Source organism: Cibotium barometz, chromosome 47 (assembly GCF_041138505.1).
Source record: "Cibotium barometz isolate CiBa-2024 chromosome 47, ASM4113850v1, whole genome shotgun sequence".
Classification (NCBI taxonomy): Eukaryota; Viridiplantae; Streptophyta; class Polypodiopsida; order Cyatheales; family Cibotiaceae; genus Cibotium; species Cibotium barometz.
Genome location: NC_141092.1, coordinates 30,702,817 through 30,721,180, shown reverse-complemented (window position 1 = coordinate 30,721,180; position 18,364 = coordinate 30,702,817). Strand labels below are relative to the sequence as shown.

Here is an 18,364-nt window from a genome sequence, read left to right as displayed (position 1 = left end):
TGTTCTTTAGAAGAGTCTAGAACATCTTCTTCAAGGGGCTTGGCATGGTGCTGCACTTGTTCTTGCTCTTTCTTCATAAAACAGTCCACTTCTTCGTGCAGAAACTGCATCGAATCTTCTTTTTGGTCTTCCAATTTCTGTTTGTGCTTATGAAGGCTTGATCAATACCAATGCTGGTTTGCTTGTCACCGTCTCCTATTTTTATGGCTGTACATGGGATTCATGGGTGGTACTCATGAGGCGTCTATAACATATATGGGTTTACTCAAGACAGGCGGTGCCCGAGATTTGCATGGATGGTGTCCATGACATTTTGGTCTTCGCGTTGTGCACGACAGAAGGCCTACAAATGTACAATGGGAAGATTGGAAATTTTTCCAGTAACATTTTGCATAGCCATGTGTGTGCTGGCTTTTGTTTTATTTGTGTGACATGTGTGACATGTTTTGTCTGCTTGGACAATGCCTGGTATTTTGGCTGTAAATGTTCATGGGACCCAAGGATGCCTGGTCACCCTGTGGACGTGTGTGCACACTTGTTTGGGACTAAGACGGTATTCTTATGTGTTTTGCAGGTGGTAAGTGTGAACTTTTGCCCAATTTAATGTTTATAGCCATGCTACTAAGGCTTTATGGTTGCAGGTATACACTCACTCAAATGTGGGCAGGCAAACTTATAAACTTATAAGTGGGTTCACATCTAGGCTGGACTTATTAATGTACCCAGGAAATTTATCAAATTTGGGCGTCCTATTCGGGCTCCACGAGTTGCTAATCCAGGTCTGGATACACATAATTAGAAGGGCACCCAGCTAAAAGAAGCAAACCATGGCTCGCCTAGCACTCCAAGCTCTCACTTGTGCTTTTCTATTCCTCTCTTGCTCAGAATTGAGGATTCTCAGTTGGTTTTGAAGCTATAGAGCTAGGTGACTTCTTCTCTACTGTTTTTAGAGCTTATTTTTTGATGCCAGCTGTGTTCCAAAGGTGGTAGACTATTCTGTGGTGGACTTCTGTCGCGAGAAGTGTCAATTTTGGGGGTGATTTCTGATTTTGGAGCTGATTTACTGTATATTCAGCAATACCAAGGTGCTGAAAACTAAAAGTCATGGCTGCTTTGACATCTTCTATGCTGATCGATTACTCTTGGGTGGGCCTTTCACCGATTGGGAACCAGGCTACTAGCAGAACATTCTCTCTCTTTCTTCTTTGCTGGCCATACAGCTTGGAGGCTGAAAATCAAAGTTTTGGGCTAGTTTTGGCCTCTGAAAACGCCGGAACAATGTCTATCTTACAGCAAAAATTTAGAAGACACTCTTTGTGGTGTGCAGAGAAGGAACAGGATCTATGCATGGCTGGTCATGCTGAAAACCAATGTGGACAGCACTTAGAGGGTGGAACCTCCAGCGTGTGTCTGTAGGATTGAGTGCCTGGTAGGCCTCAACTTGTCCGGGCGGTGCATGGTGGCTACGGAAGCTCCCCTGGCTGTGGGCGAGATGCTACAATGCTACAGATTGGAAATGTGCAGTCAACAATGGACACAACACACCAGCAGGATTGGATTTTCCAGCAGTTTAGTAGTGGTAGCAACCAAAAAACATTAACTTCTTCTGTTTCACATGTGAAAATCTTGAAGACCAAAAGCACAGATACATAAGTTCTATGGGAACTACATCATCTTTCTTTCAGCTCCTTCAAGGAAAGATCTCCTCCTTTTGGTCTTGACACAATCTGTCAAGCATCCACTTGACAATCTTTTAGTCACCACCAAAGAAAGATAGGTTAGCACACTCTTCTGACAATTAAGACCTTTATGACATCTGTCATACTTTGAATAGGTTTCCTTGTAGCTATTCGTGAGAAAGATAGCTAACAAAAGTACAAACCTTAAGTGTAAATTTTGCAAGTTGGGTACACAACCATCAAATCCCACTTACAGGTGCCTCATGGAGAAAGCTAAAACATAATCATGTGACTAGATTCTGACCAAAGAGCTCTACAATTAAGAGGACCCTAAACCACATCAATGAAGGACTAGAAATAACAACAAATATGTTCTCGAAAATTATATTTTTAACTGTCATTGAATCATGAAATAAATACTTTCGACGGCTTAAAGCACAAGCATGGCAACCTGAAAGTGGAAGTTGAACAAATGCCCACTGATCACCTCGCAAGTTGTCAGGAAGTTCAAGAGGAAATGATTGCTCCACCTGTAAAAGAGGCGCTGCATTTTCCTGAAAACCAGGATGTTGGCTGTAAACAGATTGATACCTCTCATCTAGCCAACGTATCAATGAGATACACTGCATCCAACAAATCGAATAGAGTAATTATTGAGAAGGAAATAAAACAAAAAGGAAACGCAAACTGCAACCTAGTGACTGAAGCATAAAGTGTATACCCTGCGGCTGGGAACAGCCTGAATATCAAGCTCCGCACAAGCTTTTGAGACAATATTTTGCATTTGAGACCTGGACAATGAAAAGAAACACTAGTAACCTCTCTCTCTCTCTCTCTCTCTCTCTCTCTCTCTCTCTCTCATACATGCGTACACTCATGTGTACTTGGGAGTCACTTTTACCGGACCGGTCTTCTCGATGAGCCATGCTGCAGAGGCTAGACTGATGCGAGGGTATGCTTCAGACAGTGCTTCCAGGCCCATTTCCAAGAGCCTAGGACCAAGATGTGGCCATTTGACACCTTGGTCACTCCGGCATTTATGAATGGAGAACCCTTCTGGGCACCCGATCTCACAGCAGCCAAATGGCCAAAATAGAGAGGCCTCAGGTCACGATGCTCTCCCGTATGATAGGCAGCAAACCATCGGTCCCACGTGATAAGATCCTGGCAGAGTTTGCTGCAGCACCCATGGTAGTAGAGGCACTCTTCCAGACAGTCACATACATTCACAAGATCAGTGTCATGGCCCCCTAGAGACTCCCGAGGCTCGCACTACAATCCTCCCAACAGCTAGCAGCAGATGGGCACGAGTCATGGTATAGCTAAGTATGCACATTCTAGTATGACCCGGACTCCCCATTCATCAGGCTGTCTCGGGATGACAGGATGTCATGTGGAAGACGTGTAGGACTGATCTCAGGACAAATCCTGAAGGGCAACAAGGTAAAGAATTAGGTTAGAAGCAGATTTTGGAGCATTTGTTGCTGGTATCGGCAGGGGAAAAACCGGTGGTGAACAAGAGTGGCTGTCAGCCAGCGCATGAATGAGAAGAAGACCTGTCGGCTACAGCAAGAACACTTGAGTTTGTCCACGACCTGGCCAACAACAGCCGGCCAATTTACTAGAAATTCCAAAGGCCCATTTAAGGCAACTTTGCTCATCATTTTGATTCATTCAATCCTTCCTTGGACTGGGTCATGAACTTAGGATTAGATTAGGTATTTCACCACCTTTTGATGGGGCAGCCAGTTGGCTAGCCAAGATGTACCTTTTTGTACTATAGAAAAACTGAATACTTAGCTATCTCTCTCTCTCTCTCTCTCTCTTCTCTCGATCTCTCTTGCTTGCATTTTGCATCAGGTTGTTCCAAGATGGTGTTTAGGGCTGAAAGAAGACTCCCAGAGCTTCCGCGTGTGATATTGGTATCATAGCATGAGGCTCAGCAAGGCTAAACATTGATTCAATCCCAAATGAAGGTGCACAGTCCAAGGAAAGGAAAACAAGACATGGAAGAAGTTCCCACGTGTCACTAAAATCGGGGACCCGGAGTGATAGACAAACACTTCAAATACCAGACAGAGCTATGAAAAACACAGCGGTAGAGGCACAAATAATATAACGACACCACACTCAACCAGAACGGATGGCCCCCCCATAGGAACTTCTTTATTCAATTAGAAGCTTTTTACAAAAACCAAGGTGCGGGTGCATAAAGCATCGGATTTTCCACAAAGCATCAGCAAGACTCTTGCCCAGATCTCTGTCTAGAGCCAAGATACAAACAGCACCAAAATCTGTCCAAAACAGTCCCAAAATCAGCCCTGAATCAGCCCCAAACACCGTCTGTTACACGGCCAATAATATCAAAGAGAAGCACATAGTAAAGAAACATCAGAAGACAGCTCGGCTGCCTGCTGCACCGCCAGCGCAAGAAAGTACCCACAGAGGGTCTGCTGTGCGGCCAGCACTAAGAGGAGGGAGAGAAAGCTGCACTCGGCCAGCAGAGGCATGCGCCTACTCCCCAAAAGAGAATCCCCACTCCCTGCTTTTAATAAAGTCGACCAGCCCTACTTTTGGCTTGTGCTTTTCCTTTTTGCCAAAAGTGGCTAAACTTACCCAAAATATCCAATTTATGCTTTTTCCAGGCTTGTAGCCCAAGTTTATGCTAGGTGCCTCCTTTTGTCCACCTATCCATTCCCAAAAATAATAATGTATCCAACCCTTCAATAATGATGTGTGAACACATTGACTTATAAACATTGTAAGTCACTTTTATGATTAAATTCCCATGTTGCTCATGCTCTATAGCCATCTTTCAAGCTAAACTTTGCCAGTGAATGCTTCAGCTTTCTTCTGTGGAAAATCCCCGTTCTCACCTTGGTTCTACTCTGTATATGGGCTTGGCCCAAAACACTGATCAAGACTAGTGAAGGGACCAAATGGTGACACCAGGAGGTTGGTTGGTGGTGTTCCACAAGACCCAAGGAAATGGCAATCTCGTGAGTCAGGTGCCACTTGGGGCACACCAAGAAAGGCTTTCATGCAACGGTTCCAAGGGAGGATGATCCTCCAAGGGGTGGAGTGAGAGTGCCAAACTCAATACTCAGGAAAAGAAGACCAGAGAAAGTGTTCAAGGACATGACATGAAGGGAAAAGGGACAGGATGAAACAAATGCATAGATCTTCATCAGAGTTGGGAGTTGGGACCACAAAGATCACTGTGTATAAGCTGCAACTTTGCAGTTGCTCGTAGAGCCTGATCACGTGGGAAGGAAAACCGATGCATTTTTCCCAAAATACATCCTTCACAAATGTGATCTGGAGGCTTCTCCATAAGAGGTAGGTCAGTAAACATGTTATGTCGCTGCATAAGCATAAGACTACCAAAATTTACATGCCCCATGCGAGTATGCCATAACTCCGCATCAACCATAGCAGGAGTAAGAGTGAATGCATTATAAGCAGACTGATCCATTGGCTAAAATGCATCCAACTGATAAAGTCCATGACATAATGTACCAGTAAGCATCAAGGTCAAAGCATTGGCTTTGTCTCTGACCATGCATTTGTCATCATCAAAGTGGACTTGAATACCACAATGTGCTAAAGAAGAAATGGACAACAAGTTCTTCTTTATCCCTGGTACATATAAGGCATCTGTAAGGCGAAGAATAGAGCCATCAATGGCTGTGAGCTGAATCTCCCCAATGCCACGAACTGGATATGAAGCATTGTTGGCACACTGCACAGTTTTGCCAACAGGGACAGGGCCTACATGACAAAACAAATCCCTGCGAGATGTGATATGCTTTGAAGCACCACTATCAAAATACCAAGTACATGCATGCTCTGTCATACTGCGTGCCTGTGAAGACCAAGAGGCATCATAGCTCCATGTATAGAAACAGTAATCCCTGTCCTCAACAAAAGAAGCAGTCTCTGGAGGAGCTTTAGAGGCATCATTTACATACATCCCAGATTCTTTTGCCTTCTCTTTGGCAATCCTCTTTCTACACTCTGTGATGTAGTGACCTGGCTTCTTACAGTAATGACATTTGCCCTTCTTCTTGGGCTGTCCATCACTTTACTTGGTATCCTGAGATGAACCACCATCACCTGAATTCTGATTTGAACTCTTTGGCTGAGATTTGCCTTTCCCCTTTTGACCTGTAGTAGTAAATGCTTGTTTAGCACTTGTGTTCATATTCATATTCTTCCTCATTTGCTCTTCTTGTAGCAAGAGAGCAACAAGTTCCTGATACTTGAGGGGTTCAACAGCATTCCTCATGCTGAGATTCAAAGAGGTATGAAAAGCCAAGTAAGATCTTGGCAAAGAGTGCAAGATGGTGGACACAAGCTGTGTCTCAGGAATAATCTCATCCACATTGATGAGTTGCGCTCTCAAATCCTGCAGCTTGTTTAAGTGGCTAGACATATCATCTCCTTCATGCATTTTTTGATTTTCCAGCTCTCTTTTCAAAAACGAGATCCGAGCCTCATTACGAGCAACATACATCTGCTCCAAAGTCACCCATGCATTCTATGAAGAGCCAGCTGAACAAATATGAGGTATAATAGACCTCTGTACTGACAATGCAATGAGTGACAAGGCTTGTGCATCTCTGGCATCCCATGTCTTCTGAGCATTTGTTCTTTGAACAGGCAATGGCTGACCTGGAGCCTGTACCTGTTGTCCTCGTCCATGAGCACCCCCTTGGGGTCTCTGGAGCCAATGGACCTGGACGTGGTTCATCACCACTAACAAAATCCCAAAGACCTTTTGCCACAAGCACATTTTTCAACATAAAACTCCACAAGTAGTAGTTCGTGCCGTCCAATTTGTCTTCCTTAGACAAATACGTGAATACATCACTCTGCTGTTGATTTGCCATTATGCCAATGCACAATGTTGTACCTGTGTATCAAAAAAAAAAACCCAATAGCAAGAACCCTGAAAGCAACAGTACTCCACTGAATACAGTTAACCCAAATATGCCTGCACTCTCAATCCTCTGAATGTGCAACACAATGCACCACTGACTGAGTAGAGCAGCAAAAATGGCTTACACAGTGCCAAAAATGCCTAAAATTACTGCACCCAAAACCTTGCAAAAAACCTGTAGAGATTTCTTTGCCAGAAAATCAGCCTGTATCTGCCAGAAAATTTTTACAGAGAAAAATGCCCAATTTTCAAAACTTGTAAAGCTTACCACAACTGAGATTTCAACAGGTACAAGTTGACTGTAGTGTGCAGGTACGGATGACTAGACTGTTGTACTGTGCAGGTATAGATGATTGTACGGAGCAGACTGCAGGTACGATGACTGTACGGCGGATGTACATGGTACTGTACTGAGCACTGTTCTAAGCAGTGCGAATAAGTACACAGCACGTACTCGTCGTAGGTAGCTGCAGGTACTCGTAGCAAGTACAGTACGGAAACAGTCGACTAGTGCTGTACGGAGCTGGGCGAGCAGGTACACGACAGCTGCAATCGTGGTACTGTACGGAGCACAGTACGGAGCAGAGCGAGCAGGTACATGTTCAGTCGACTGTATGCAGGTACAGTACGGAAGCAAGTACAATACGGTACTGAAGGCGGCGCTGACTGTACGGAAGCACTTGTCTTGCTGCGCAGATGTGGAACAGTACGGGCAGGCAGAGTAGTACGGAGTAGGACCGTAGCTGTCAGCGAATTCGTACGGACAGCTAACGGCGAGGGTGGCTCGTGGAGATGGCCTGTACGGATGGCTCTGATACCAAATGAAGGCTTTCAGCTGTTAGGGTTAGGGTTTGGAGGTACTGCAAACACAAACGTGGGAAAGCAGAGAGAGAACACGACTCTAGTTGTGTATTCAGTTGATAATGTGAAGTACAATAGCCACATAATAAAGTGACCTAAAAGATGTGTTCACATGTCCGGCCATAAAATGTGCCGAGTGGACCAAAACACTTATAAACTGTTTATAAGTGAAACTAAGCTAAACTGGGGGAAAAAAACCTCCACTAACTGAAGTAAAAAGTGCCCCAGTAATCTACTGATGATCACTAGCACTCCTCTGGGTGCACAGCATAAAACCCAACAAAATTGATCTTAAGTCTCGATATCATCAAATTCGCATTCGCAAAGGTGATGAATATAAGACAGCTTTTCGCACAAAATATGGTCATTACGAGTACCTAGTCATGCCATTCGGGTTAACCAATGCCCCTGCAACATTTATGAGTCTGATGAATGATCTTTTTCGTCCTTTTTTGGACAAGTTCGTCATTATTTACCTTGACGACATCCTGGTGTTCAGTCGTAATATGGAAGAACACAAGGCACATCTTAAGATCGTTTTCCAGGTGCTTCGTGACAATGCTCTTCATATTAATCCAGGCAAAAGTGAATTCTTCAAGACATCCTTGGAGTACCTTGGACATGTTGTTTCAACAGACTGTATTTCCGTGGATCCAAAGAAAATACAGGTTATTGTCAATTGGCCAACTCCCACAAACATCTATGATATTCGTTCTTTTTTGGGACTTGCCAACTTCTATCACACAAAGGTTCATCGATTTTCCGAAATAGCTACTCCTCTCACAGAACTTCTAAGTCCGCTCCTGCATTCAAATGGACTGAAGCCGCAACACAAGCTTCTATCACACAAAGGTTCATCGATTTTCCGAAATAGCTACTCCTCTCACAGAACTTCTAAAGTCCGCTCCTGCATTTAAATGGACTGAAGCCGCAACACAAGCTTTTGGAAATTTAAAGACAGCTTTGACAACTCCTCCTATCATGGCTATTCCTGACTCTACTCTCCCCTTTGATGTTTACACGGATGCTTCTGATATTGCCACTGGTGCCGTCTTAATGCAACAAGGACGTGCTATTGCGTTTGACAGTCATAAGCACTCTGCAATTCAAGGAAGATACCCGGTATATGACAAGGAATTTTTGGCTATTGTTCATGCCTATCGTGCATGGAAACATTATCTCCTTGATGCAGATTCAGTGGTGAAAACAGATCATCATTCTTTGAAATATATCTTCGCGCAGCCAGTTATGAATGCTAGGCAAGCGCGTCGGGTCGAATTCTTAGCCAATTTTCATATGACAATTGAGTATGTTCCTGGTCTTACCAATGTGGTTGCGGATGCCCTCAGTCGTATGCCGCCAGCTTCGGTCTTGGCTATTTCTACAATTGAAATGGATATACCTCATTTGAAAATGCATTTCGAATTCTCAATTCTCAGAATGCAACTCCTTCCGACTTGAAGATTTATGGAGCATATACAATAGTGGATGGTTTATTATATTATCAGGACCGTATTTGTGTACCTCATGATACTCATGTTCGAAGAGTATTGGTGAAAGAACATCACGAGGTCACTTATGCTGCACACCCAGGCATCAACAAGACATATCGTCTTTTGACAGCTTCATTAACACGTTCTTCTAAAGGCAATACAAAGATTCTTGTGGTGGTTGACAGATTTTCTAAAATGGCACATTTTATTCCGTGCAAGAAAGCAGCCCAAGCCTCAGATATTGTAGTACTGTTCATACAGTATATCTTCAAACTTCATGGATTGCCAAAATCTATAGTTTCTGATCGAGATCCAAAGTTTACAGGACATTTTTACATATTCAAGTCTCTTGGTACAAATTTACTCTTTAGCTCTACTTATCATCCACAAACAGATGGACAAACGGAACGAGTTAATCAGATTCTGGAAGAAATGCTGCGTCATTATGTTCAGTCTCGATTAGCTTTATGGGAAGAATATTTACCTTTGGTGGAATTTGCTTATAATAATTCTTATCATTCAGCTACTGGAATGACACCTTTTCAAGCAGCTTATGGCCATACTCTCCTTATTCCTGCCAACTTTGTTCTTCAATATTTTTGGTTAAATGGAGAGATCTTAATGATTCTGACTCTACTTGGCAAAGTGATGAAGACTTACAGGAATATCCAAAACTTCTTCGAGAATTCTTTCAAAGACAACCATCTCTTCTTAGCAGGAGTCTTCTTTTAACTGGGAGGGAATGTCACGATTGTGACTAACTCTCTTAATCTCTCCTTAATTACTCCTTTATCACTTATTAACTGAAAGGACACCTGTGAAGGGTCACACCCTTACACATGGGTCACTATCAAAGGACATGTCTATTCATTAAAAGACACACCCCTAAGTCCAAAGAACATAACCGTTGATTCAAAGCCACACTCCTTCCCAGGGATGTGTCTCTTCACTTGTACCCTTTCGGCCTCTATTTAAGAAAGGCCCCTGTCTCTATGCAAACAACTCAGCTTTCCACTCTCTAATTATCTTTAGTTCTTGTATTCAATTTTAATCATGTCTTAATAAACTAGGAAGTCCTCACACTAATGCTAAAGGGCAACAAGATAAAGAATTAGGCTAGAACCAAATTCTCGAGCATTTGTTGCTGGTATTGGCAGGCGAAAGACCGGTGGTGGCCAAGAGAGGCTGTCGGCCAGTGCATGAGTGAGAAGACATGTTGGTTGCAGCAAGAACACTTGAGTTTGTCCAGGACCTGGCCAACCACAGTCGGAGAGTTCACTAGAAATTCCAAAGGCCTATTTGAGGCAACTTTGCTCATCATTTTGATTCATTCAGTCCTTCCTTGGATTGGGTCATAGACTTAGGATTAGATTAGGTGTTTCACCACCGTTTGATGGGGCAACCAATTGGCTAGCCAAGATGTAGCTTTTTGTACTATAGAATATAATGAATACTCAGCTCTCTCTCTCTCTCTTCTATATCTTCTGTATGCATTTTGCATCAAGCATGTTCCAAGATGGTGTTCAGGACTGAAAGAAAACTCCCAAAGCTTCCGCATGTGACACAGGTACCAGGTGATCAGAAATGATTTATTGAGACTACACATTCAGGATACCAGATCACTACAAATGAACCACTCTCACACAAACGTCAATACTACATGGATACTTTCATAAGGCTAGGGCCAAATAACTTAACATATACATGTCACATGCCATGCGGATGCAGTGGGCCAGCAACGAGTGTCATCACACCGCCTCAGGATGATAGAGACAGGGAGAGCCATGGAGATACCTTCTGAGGAGAGGATATGCACTATATGCTAGAGGGAGATCGAGTCAGAGGAGCACTTCATATGCAGGTCACCGTATATTATGAGATCCGAGGGAGGTTCCACTGTCTCTTCAGAGAGGAGTTTGGACCCTTATCCAAGATCATGGATTATCCAGATCACCGGTGCCTAGGCCTCTTCCTACTAGAGCTTCATCGCTGCAGAGTGTAATTCACCCCGCTGGGTCTAAGCATGTATTGGACACCGTCTTGTAAATACAATCGCTTAAACACTTAATGAAGTGGAATTAGCACAAAACATAAACAAAACTGAAAACTGAAATATGCACAAATACACCACACTAGGCCAGAACCTGGGCTGCTGACCTCCTGCTGTCAAATTCTTTACAAGTTGGGATATTTTTAACATAGAAGGTTATGGAAGAAATCACCACTTAAATTAAGACATGTGGCATCTAGAATGAGACAAGTGTCCCTACACTTGTCATTTCTCCTTACACTTGTCAATTAAAGCAGTCACTAGTCATTTGGAGCTTACTCTTTCCATTCTAGAGCATTGAAGCCTCAAACCTATGAATTGGAGTACTCCCTATTCATTTGGGAACGCACTTCTCAACTATTGTAAAGGTTGAGGCACTTTGTGCCCATGGTTTGATTCAATAAATTCTTGCAAAGAGGGAGGGACATGTTTCCCTCTCAATGAGGTCTCGTTTATCTTTTCTTTGAATTCTGCTTTCTTTCATTATTTGTGACTATTGATTAAGTGGGTTTGTTACAAGTAGTTCATCAATCTTGTCACTTGCACGCGTCCTTGTGTTACATTGTATCAAAGCTAAGTCTTCGCTTGTGAGAACTTTCCTGAGGTGACAATTTTTTTGGCCAGCCCACAAATTACATTCCCCATGTCAAGAGAAGGAGAGAAAAGTATTCATCAACAATCTGGAGGTTCTCGACATTCTTTGACATTGTCTTTTTCAAACTATGCGAAGATTCAAAGGTACAAAGAGCTTAAAGCAGATCCAAAGATTCAAGCTTTGATGGAGAGAAGAACTAATGCTAGAGCTGAAGCTAAAGTCTTTGAAGACTTTCTTACTGAGAAGGCTGCTACGATTGATGGTGTTGCATCAACGAAAGCCTACCTCAACATGAAAGGAGTCTCCACTTCAAAAAAGTCAAAGACCATGAAATTTACTTCATCCACCATCATCAAAGGAGGTAATCAAGCTGTAACCTCAAAGTCCCACCATACCCAAGCCGCCTCATCTTGTCCTGAAAACCCTCATAAGAACAAGGAGAAAGCCAAAGAAACACAAATGTCCATGGTGGCTAATTCGCTTAAGGCTGTCATGACAAAAGAAGTAGCAGTTCATGAAGTAACTTCACAAGTAGCTGAGAAGCGGGAGTTCAAGCTAAAAGAAAAGAGCATCAAGTTTGATGCTTTTCATGGTAAGAGAGATTCTCTCTTTCATTAGACAATTTGATGTTGCTTTTGGTGGTGAAGATTATCCAAAAAAGTCCAAAGCACGATGGCGACAATGCACTTGAAGGACACTGCCTTGAATTGGTGGCTCAAGATTGTCCATGTAGAGAAAGAACCAAAGACATGGAAGGACTTGAAGGAGACCTGGAGATGTTCAATAAGAAGTTTTTACCTTCATCCTTTGAAGCTAATGTGCAGTAGAAATGGGATGAATTGAAGCAAAACCGAGGGGAGAATGTTGAAACTTATATCAATACGTTTGCTGCAACCTCTCTCAATGAAACTCCCTCAAATATGGAGATAAGAGTTTATCCATGGCTTACATCCAATGCTTCAAAGGCAGTCAAGATGACAAAACCGGACACCTTGGAAGCAGCTCAAGATACAGCCATAGAAGCAGAAGGATTGCATATGCCTTGGAGTCTTACAAAGAAGATTCTCTCTTTCATTAGACAATTTGATGCTGCTTTGGTGGTGAAGATTATTCAAAAAATTCCAAAGCACAATAGCGACGATGCACTTGAAGGACGCTGCCTTGAATTGGTGGCTCAAGATTGTCCATGTAGAGAAAGAACCAAAGACATGGAAGGACTTGAAGGAGATGTTCAATAAGAAGTTTTTACCTTCATCCTTTGAAGCTAATGTGCAGTAGAAATGGGATGAATTGAAGCAAAACCGAGAGGAGAGTGTTGAAACTTATATCAGTACGTTTGCTGCAACCTCTCTCAATGAAATTCCCTCAAATATGGAGATAAGAGTTTATCCATGGCTTACATCCAATGCTTCAACGAGATGACAAAACCGGACACCTTGGAAGCAACTCAAGATACAACCATAGAAGCGGAAGGATTGCATATGCCTTGGAGTCTTACAAAGAAGAGTCCCAAAAGAAGAAGGCCAAGATGTTTGACCAAAAGAAAGAGAAGAAGCCCAAGAATCGTGGTTCTACCATCCAGAAGGAAGCTAACATATCAGCCAACTGGCAAAGTATACCAAGGAAGGAAAATGCTTCAACTGTGGAGAAAAAGGACGTATGGGTGGACAAGCCAAAGAAGGAGAATCAGCCGCAAAAATCGTCTCAGGTGAATGCTCTCCCTGAAGAACTCTTGCAACTGGATGATACTCCTTCTGAGAAGAGGAAGCTGGTTACACTTGTCAATTTAGCTTAACACTTGTCAATTAAAGTAGCCACTTGTCATTTGGATCTTACTCTTTCCATTCTAGAGCATTGAAGCCTCAAACCTATAAATTGGAGCACTCTCTCTTCATTTGGGAACACACTTCTCAACTATTGTAAAGGTTCAGGCACTTTGTGTCCATGGTTTGATTCAATAAATTCTTGCGAAGGGTTAAGGTCTCATTGAGGCGTTTTTCTTTTCTCTAAATTCTACTTTCGTTCATTATTTGTGACTATTGATTAAGTGGGTTTGTTACAAGTAGTTCATCAACTTTGTCACTTTCACGTGTCCCTACGTTACACCACCAGGGTGCCCAACGGGATGCTCACTAGGTTGGGCCCTGGCACTTAATTTAAAAAAAAATATCCACTCACTTTTAATGAATGTGAACCTGATTGAATGTGCAGCGGAAGAAGGGAAAGTGAAAATAGAGGAGAGAGAGATGGAGAGGAAACACAAGTGAGAATTTGCTCTCAATATCATCATCAAAAGGAATACATGTCCCGAGCAAGAGGGGAGAAGACCTCGTATGTGAGGGACTGCAGAGCAAACAATGCTAAGCAAGCAGTGAAGAATGAGGGAGGCAAGGCAACTATATATATGCCCATATGAAGGCAGCCGACTAGGAAATAAATCCTCCACGACTAGGAAAAAAAAAGGGTGACATCAAAGAGGGGGATGACGGAGAGCTGAAATTCAGAAATCCACTCCTCTTGAAGCATGGAGATCCCGCATCTCAAAGGCTGAGGTCTTTTATGCAAAAGGAAGAGGTGACAGTCACCTCTCATCATGCGTCTTCTCCACAAGGCACAAAGCCTGACAGATATATGCATGCTAATGCTCATGGAGGGCATGAAAGTCACATGCATTCAAGACATGTATCCCATGGTAAGGGTGACAGGTCTCCCACTAGAAGAATTTTGCCTTCTGAGTTGTCTCATGGAGAGACAATACCTTATACAGGAAAGTCACATGCATCTGAGTTTCAAGTTCGTGGAGCACATGCCACCGTGCCTCATGAAACTTCTATGACGGCCCATGGAGCAAATGCAGATAGGGCTGCCCCGTTAGATAAGGGAAAAGAAAAAGAGAAGACCATGAGCCTCATGCCACGAAGCTCAAGGAATTTAAAGCAGGTGACAAATCTGTTAAGTTTAATGTTTTTCATGGAGAGCATGATGCTTCTAAAGTGTTAGCATTTGTGGCACAGTTTGACATTGCTTTTAGCGATGAAGACTTCACTGAGAAGTCAAAAGTACGCCATGCTAGCATGTTTTTGAAAGGGACTGCTGCTCATTGGTGGATCACTGAAAAGATCACCAAGGACCCCATTAACACCTGGAAGGAATTTAAGGATAGATTCTATGCTCAGTTTTTGCCAGCAAATGCGGAGCAAACTCTCACCCAAAAGTGGGACAGACTTGAGCAAAGAGATAATGAAAGCGTGCAACAATATGTTAACAAGTTCTGGAAAGTGTTGTTGGAGGTAACTCCCTTTATGCAAATCACTGAGGATGAAAGAAAGAGGAAGTTTCGCTCTACATTGCAACCAGCATATCGTTCGGGCATTGAATTGCATCCGAAACATACTTTGCAACAGCTCACAGCTTCTGCTCTTGCTACGGAGCAATTGGTGCTCAAAATTAAGCAAGATCAAGGCGGTTCAAAGGGGAAAGACAAGGCTATCCCAAATCTGCAACAAAAGGGTGGACAGCCACCTAAAAAGAACTTCCAGGAGACCCACAAGGGTGGTAGAGCTGAAAATACCACATCTAAAGATCAGGGCCCAAAGAAGAACAAATTCGGCTTAACCCCGGAGCAAAGAGAGCAATATACCAAGGAGGAAAAATGTTTTTCTTGTGGTAGCAAAGAGCACATGTTTAGACAGTGCCTTGATCGCAAACCTAAGCACGAGGACAAGCAGACCAAGGCTAATGTACATGCAGTTCCCGATGTGCAGGAAAACACTGAACATGATGCAAAAGAGCGAATGGTATACAAAGCTTGGGGTCAAATCAAGGATCAGCCCGCCTATTCATGTTTGATGACTGTGCAACCGATAACTTCATCTCTATGCAAACGGCAGTTGAGAACATGGAACCTCAGATTGAAGCTGAAGCTGCATTTGTTGGTAAAGAGGTGCAAGTTACCCCATTGATAGGAAAGTTGCGCATTCATATCCAGGGCTACCTTGATAATGAACATTTCCTAGTTGCTCCACTAAATGGATGTGATGTATTGTTGGGCAAGCCATGGCATCATAGGCTTGAGCCCCACAAAGAATACAAGACCAATATGATTTCTTTTATGCATAAAGGCCGCATGCATTTTATTGATGCTGGCAAAGAAGGGGATTCCATCCCACTTGTATCACACATCCAAATTAATAAAGCAATCAAAAAGAGTCTTTCTGCGTACTTGGTTTTTGTTCGTGATAGCCTTGTGCCAAATCATCAAAATGTGGATGCTATGACTAATGATAGGCTGAATTTTCTTCATGCATTCAATGATTGTTTTGCTGATACATTGCCAGGAGAATTACTTCCCCAAAGGCCCGAAGATCATCGCATAGATCTTGTGCCAGGTAGTTCTCCACCTAACAAACCCGCATACCGAGTGAGCGCTGCACAACAAGAAGAGATCATGAAGCATGTAAATGAGCTTTTAGAGAAAGGTTTGGTTCAACCCAATTCCTCACCTTATTACTCTCTTGTGCTTCTTGTTCAAAAGAAGGACGGCTCATTCCGCATGTGTGTGGACTATAGAGCTTTAAACAAGCTTACCATCAAGAACAGATTCCCAATTCCGCGTATTGATGATATTTTGGATAAGCTTGATGGTTCGGCTTGTTTTAGCCGACTTGATTTGAAGAGTGGTTATCACCAAATACGAGTGGTGCCACAAGATGTCCATAAAACTGCATTCAGGACAGCCTTTGGACTACATGAATTTTTGGTAATGCCTTTTGGTCTCACCAATGCTCCTGCTACGTTTAATCGTATGATGGATAGGATATTCCGACCCCATCGCAAATTCACAGGAGTATTCTTTGATGATATCTTGGTTTTCTCCAAGAATGAGCAAGAACACAGAACTCATCTGGTCACAGTGTTCGAAGAGTTGCGGAAGCATAAACTTTTCATTAATGCCAAGAAAAGTGAGTTTTTCCTTTCAGAGATTCATTATCTGGGTTATATTGTATCCAAAGATGGAGTTACAATGGATCCTGCAAAGATAGAGACCATTCGGAATTGGCCCGAATTGCAAAACATACATCAAGTACGTAGTTTTCTGGGATTATGTTCGTATTATAGGCATTTCATAAGGCATTTTGCTATGATTGCCACTCCTCTACATGATCTCACAAAGAAGAAAATCACTTTCAAATGGACTTCAAAAGAACAGGATGCTTTCTTGCAGCTCAAGCATGCTATCATATGTGGTCCAGTATTGATTGTTCCTGACTTAGTCATTCGTAGTTGAATGTGATGCTTGTGGTGATTGTATAGGAGCTGTCCTAAATCAAGAAGGGCATGCAGTTGCATACGAGAGTCGTCATTTGCATGATGCTGAGCTTCATATGGATATCTATGAGAAAGAGCTCTTGGCTGTAATTCATGCCTTAAAGATATGAAAACATTATCTTCTTGGGACTGAATTAGTAGTCAAGACAGATCATCAAAGCTTGAGATATTTTCTGTCTCAAACAAAGCTTTCAGAGAAGCAGATGAGAATGGCAAACTTTCTTTCCATGTTTCATTTTCAAATTGTGCATACTCCAGGAAAGAAAAATGTGGTGGCCGTTGCATTATCCAGGAGGCCTTATGTAGCTGCAGTCTCAGTGGCCTCTCATGGAGACTTATCTGCTATGCGAGAATTGTATCATTTAGATGCTGATTTTTGCCATATATGGACTGATTTGATGGCTGGTCATTCACATGCCTCTTATGTTATCAACGAGGGTTATCTTATGAAGGATAATTACCTATGTGTGGTGATGGATTTGCGTCCAAAGGTTATGGTGGAATGTCACGCTCCACCTTATGCTGGTCATAGAGGTATTATGCCCACTACACGCATGATTCAAAGATATTTCTTTTGGCCAACCATGCGTAAAGACATTGAGGCTTATGTACGTGCATGTGTTACTTGCCAAAAGGTGAAATTTGACAGGCAAAAACCTCCAGGTTTGCTTCAGTCATTGCCTATTCCCTCGCAACCTTGGGAAAGTATTACTATGGATTTTATTATGGACTTGCCTAGATCCCAACATGGGAATGATGCTATTTGGACCATTGTGGACAGATTTAGCAAGCAAGCTCATTTCTTGCCCGTCAAGAAAACCATTAAAGCTGATCATATGGTAAAGCTTTTTCTTGCTAATATTTTCAAGCATCATGGTATGCCTAAATCCATTGTTGGGGATAGAGATCCCAAGACTACAAGCCTCTTTTGGAGGGCTTTATTTGATAATATGGGTACTAAACTTGAGTTTTCATCAGCTTATCATCCCCAAACGGATGGCCAAAGTGAAGCTGCAAATTCAGCCGTGTTGGATTTATTGAAGTGTTATGTGGCAGATCAAAAGACTGCATGGGAGAAGTATCTTCCACTTGTTGAGTTTGCCTACAACAATACAATCCATGCCTCCACGGGAAAGGCTCCGTTTGAGATTATTTATGGCAGAGTGGTATTGCCACCCATCCTTCGTACAAAGGATGAGATTTTTGCAGCTGATGAATATGTTCGTGACTTGGATGTAGCCTTTGGTTAGGTACGGACAGCCATTGCAAGGTCACAAGATAAGCATAAAATGGCTGCTGACAAGCATAGAAGACACATGCAAGTCAAAGAAGGTGATTGGGTTTTGCTGAAATTTGAGAAGGCTCGGCTTCGGAAGAGGCCAGGACGAGAAGGATCATATCCTAAGCTTTCTCCTC

At 42.7% G+C, this 18,364-nt stretch overlaps 1 protein-coding gene across 1 annotated transcript in view; it reads right to left on the bottom strand.

Moving 5' to 3' along the window:
- Positions 1 to 18,364, bottom strand: part of LOC147611578 (protein TAB2 homolog, chloroplastic-like) — a 77,254-nt gene that overhangs the window by 47,406 nt on the left and 11,484 nt on the right. Inside the window, exons 2-3 of the mRNA XM_086784662.1 lie at positions 2,401 to 2,470; positions 2,131 to 2,302 (exon numbers count right to left, since the gene is read on the bottom strand). Coding sequence (XP_086640788.1) covers positions 2,131 to 2,302; positions 2,401 to 2,470 — 242 coding nt within the window. The remainder of the gene's footprint in view (positions 1 to 2,130; positions 2,303 to 2,400; positions 2,471 to 18,364) is intronic.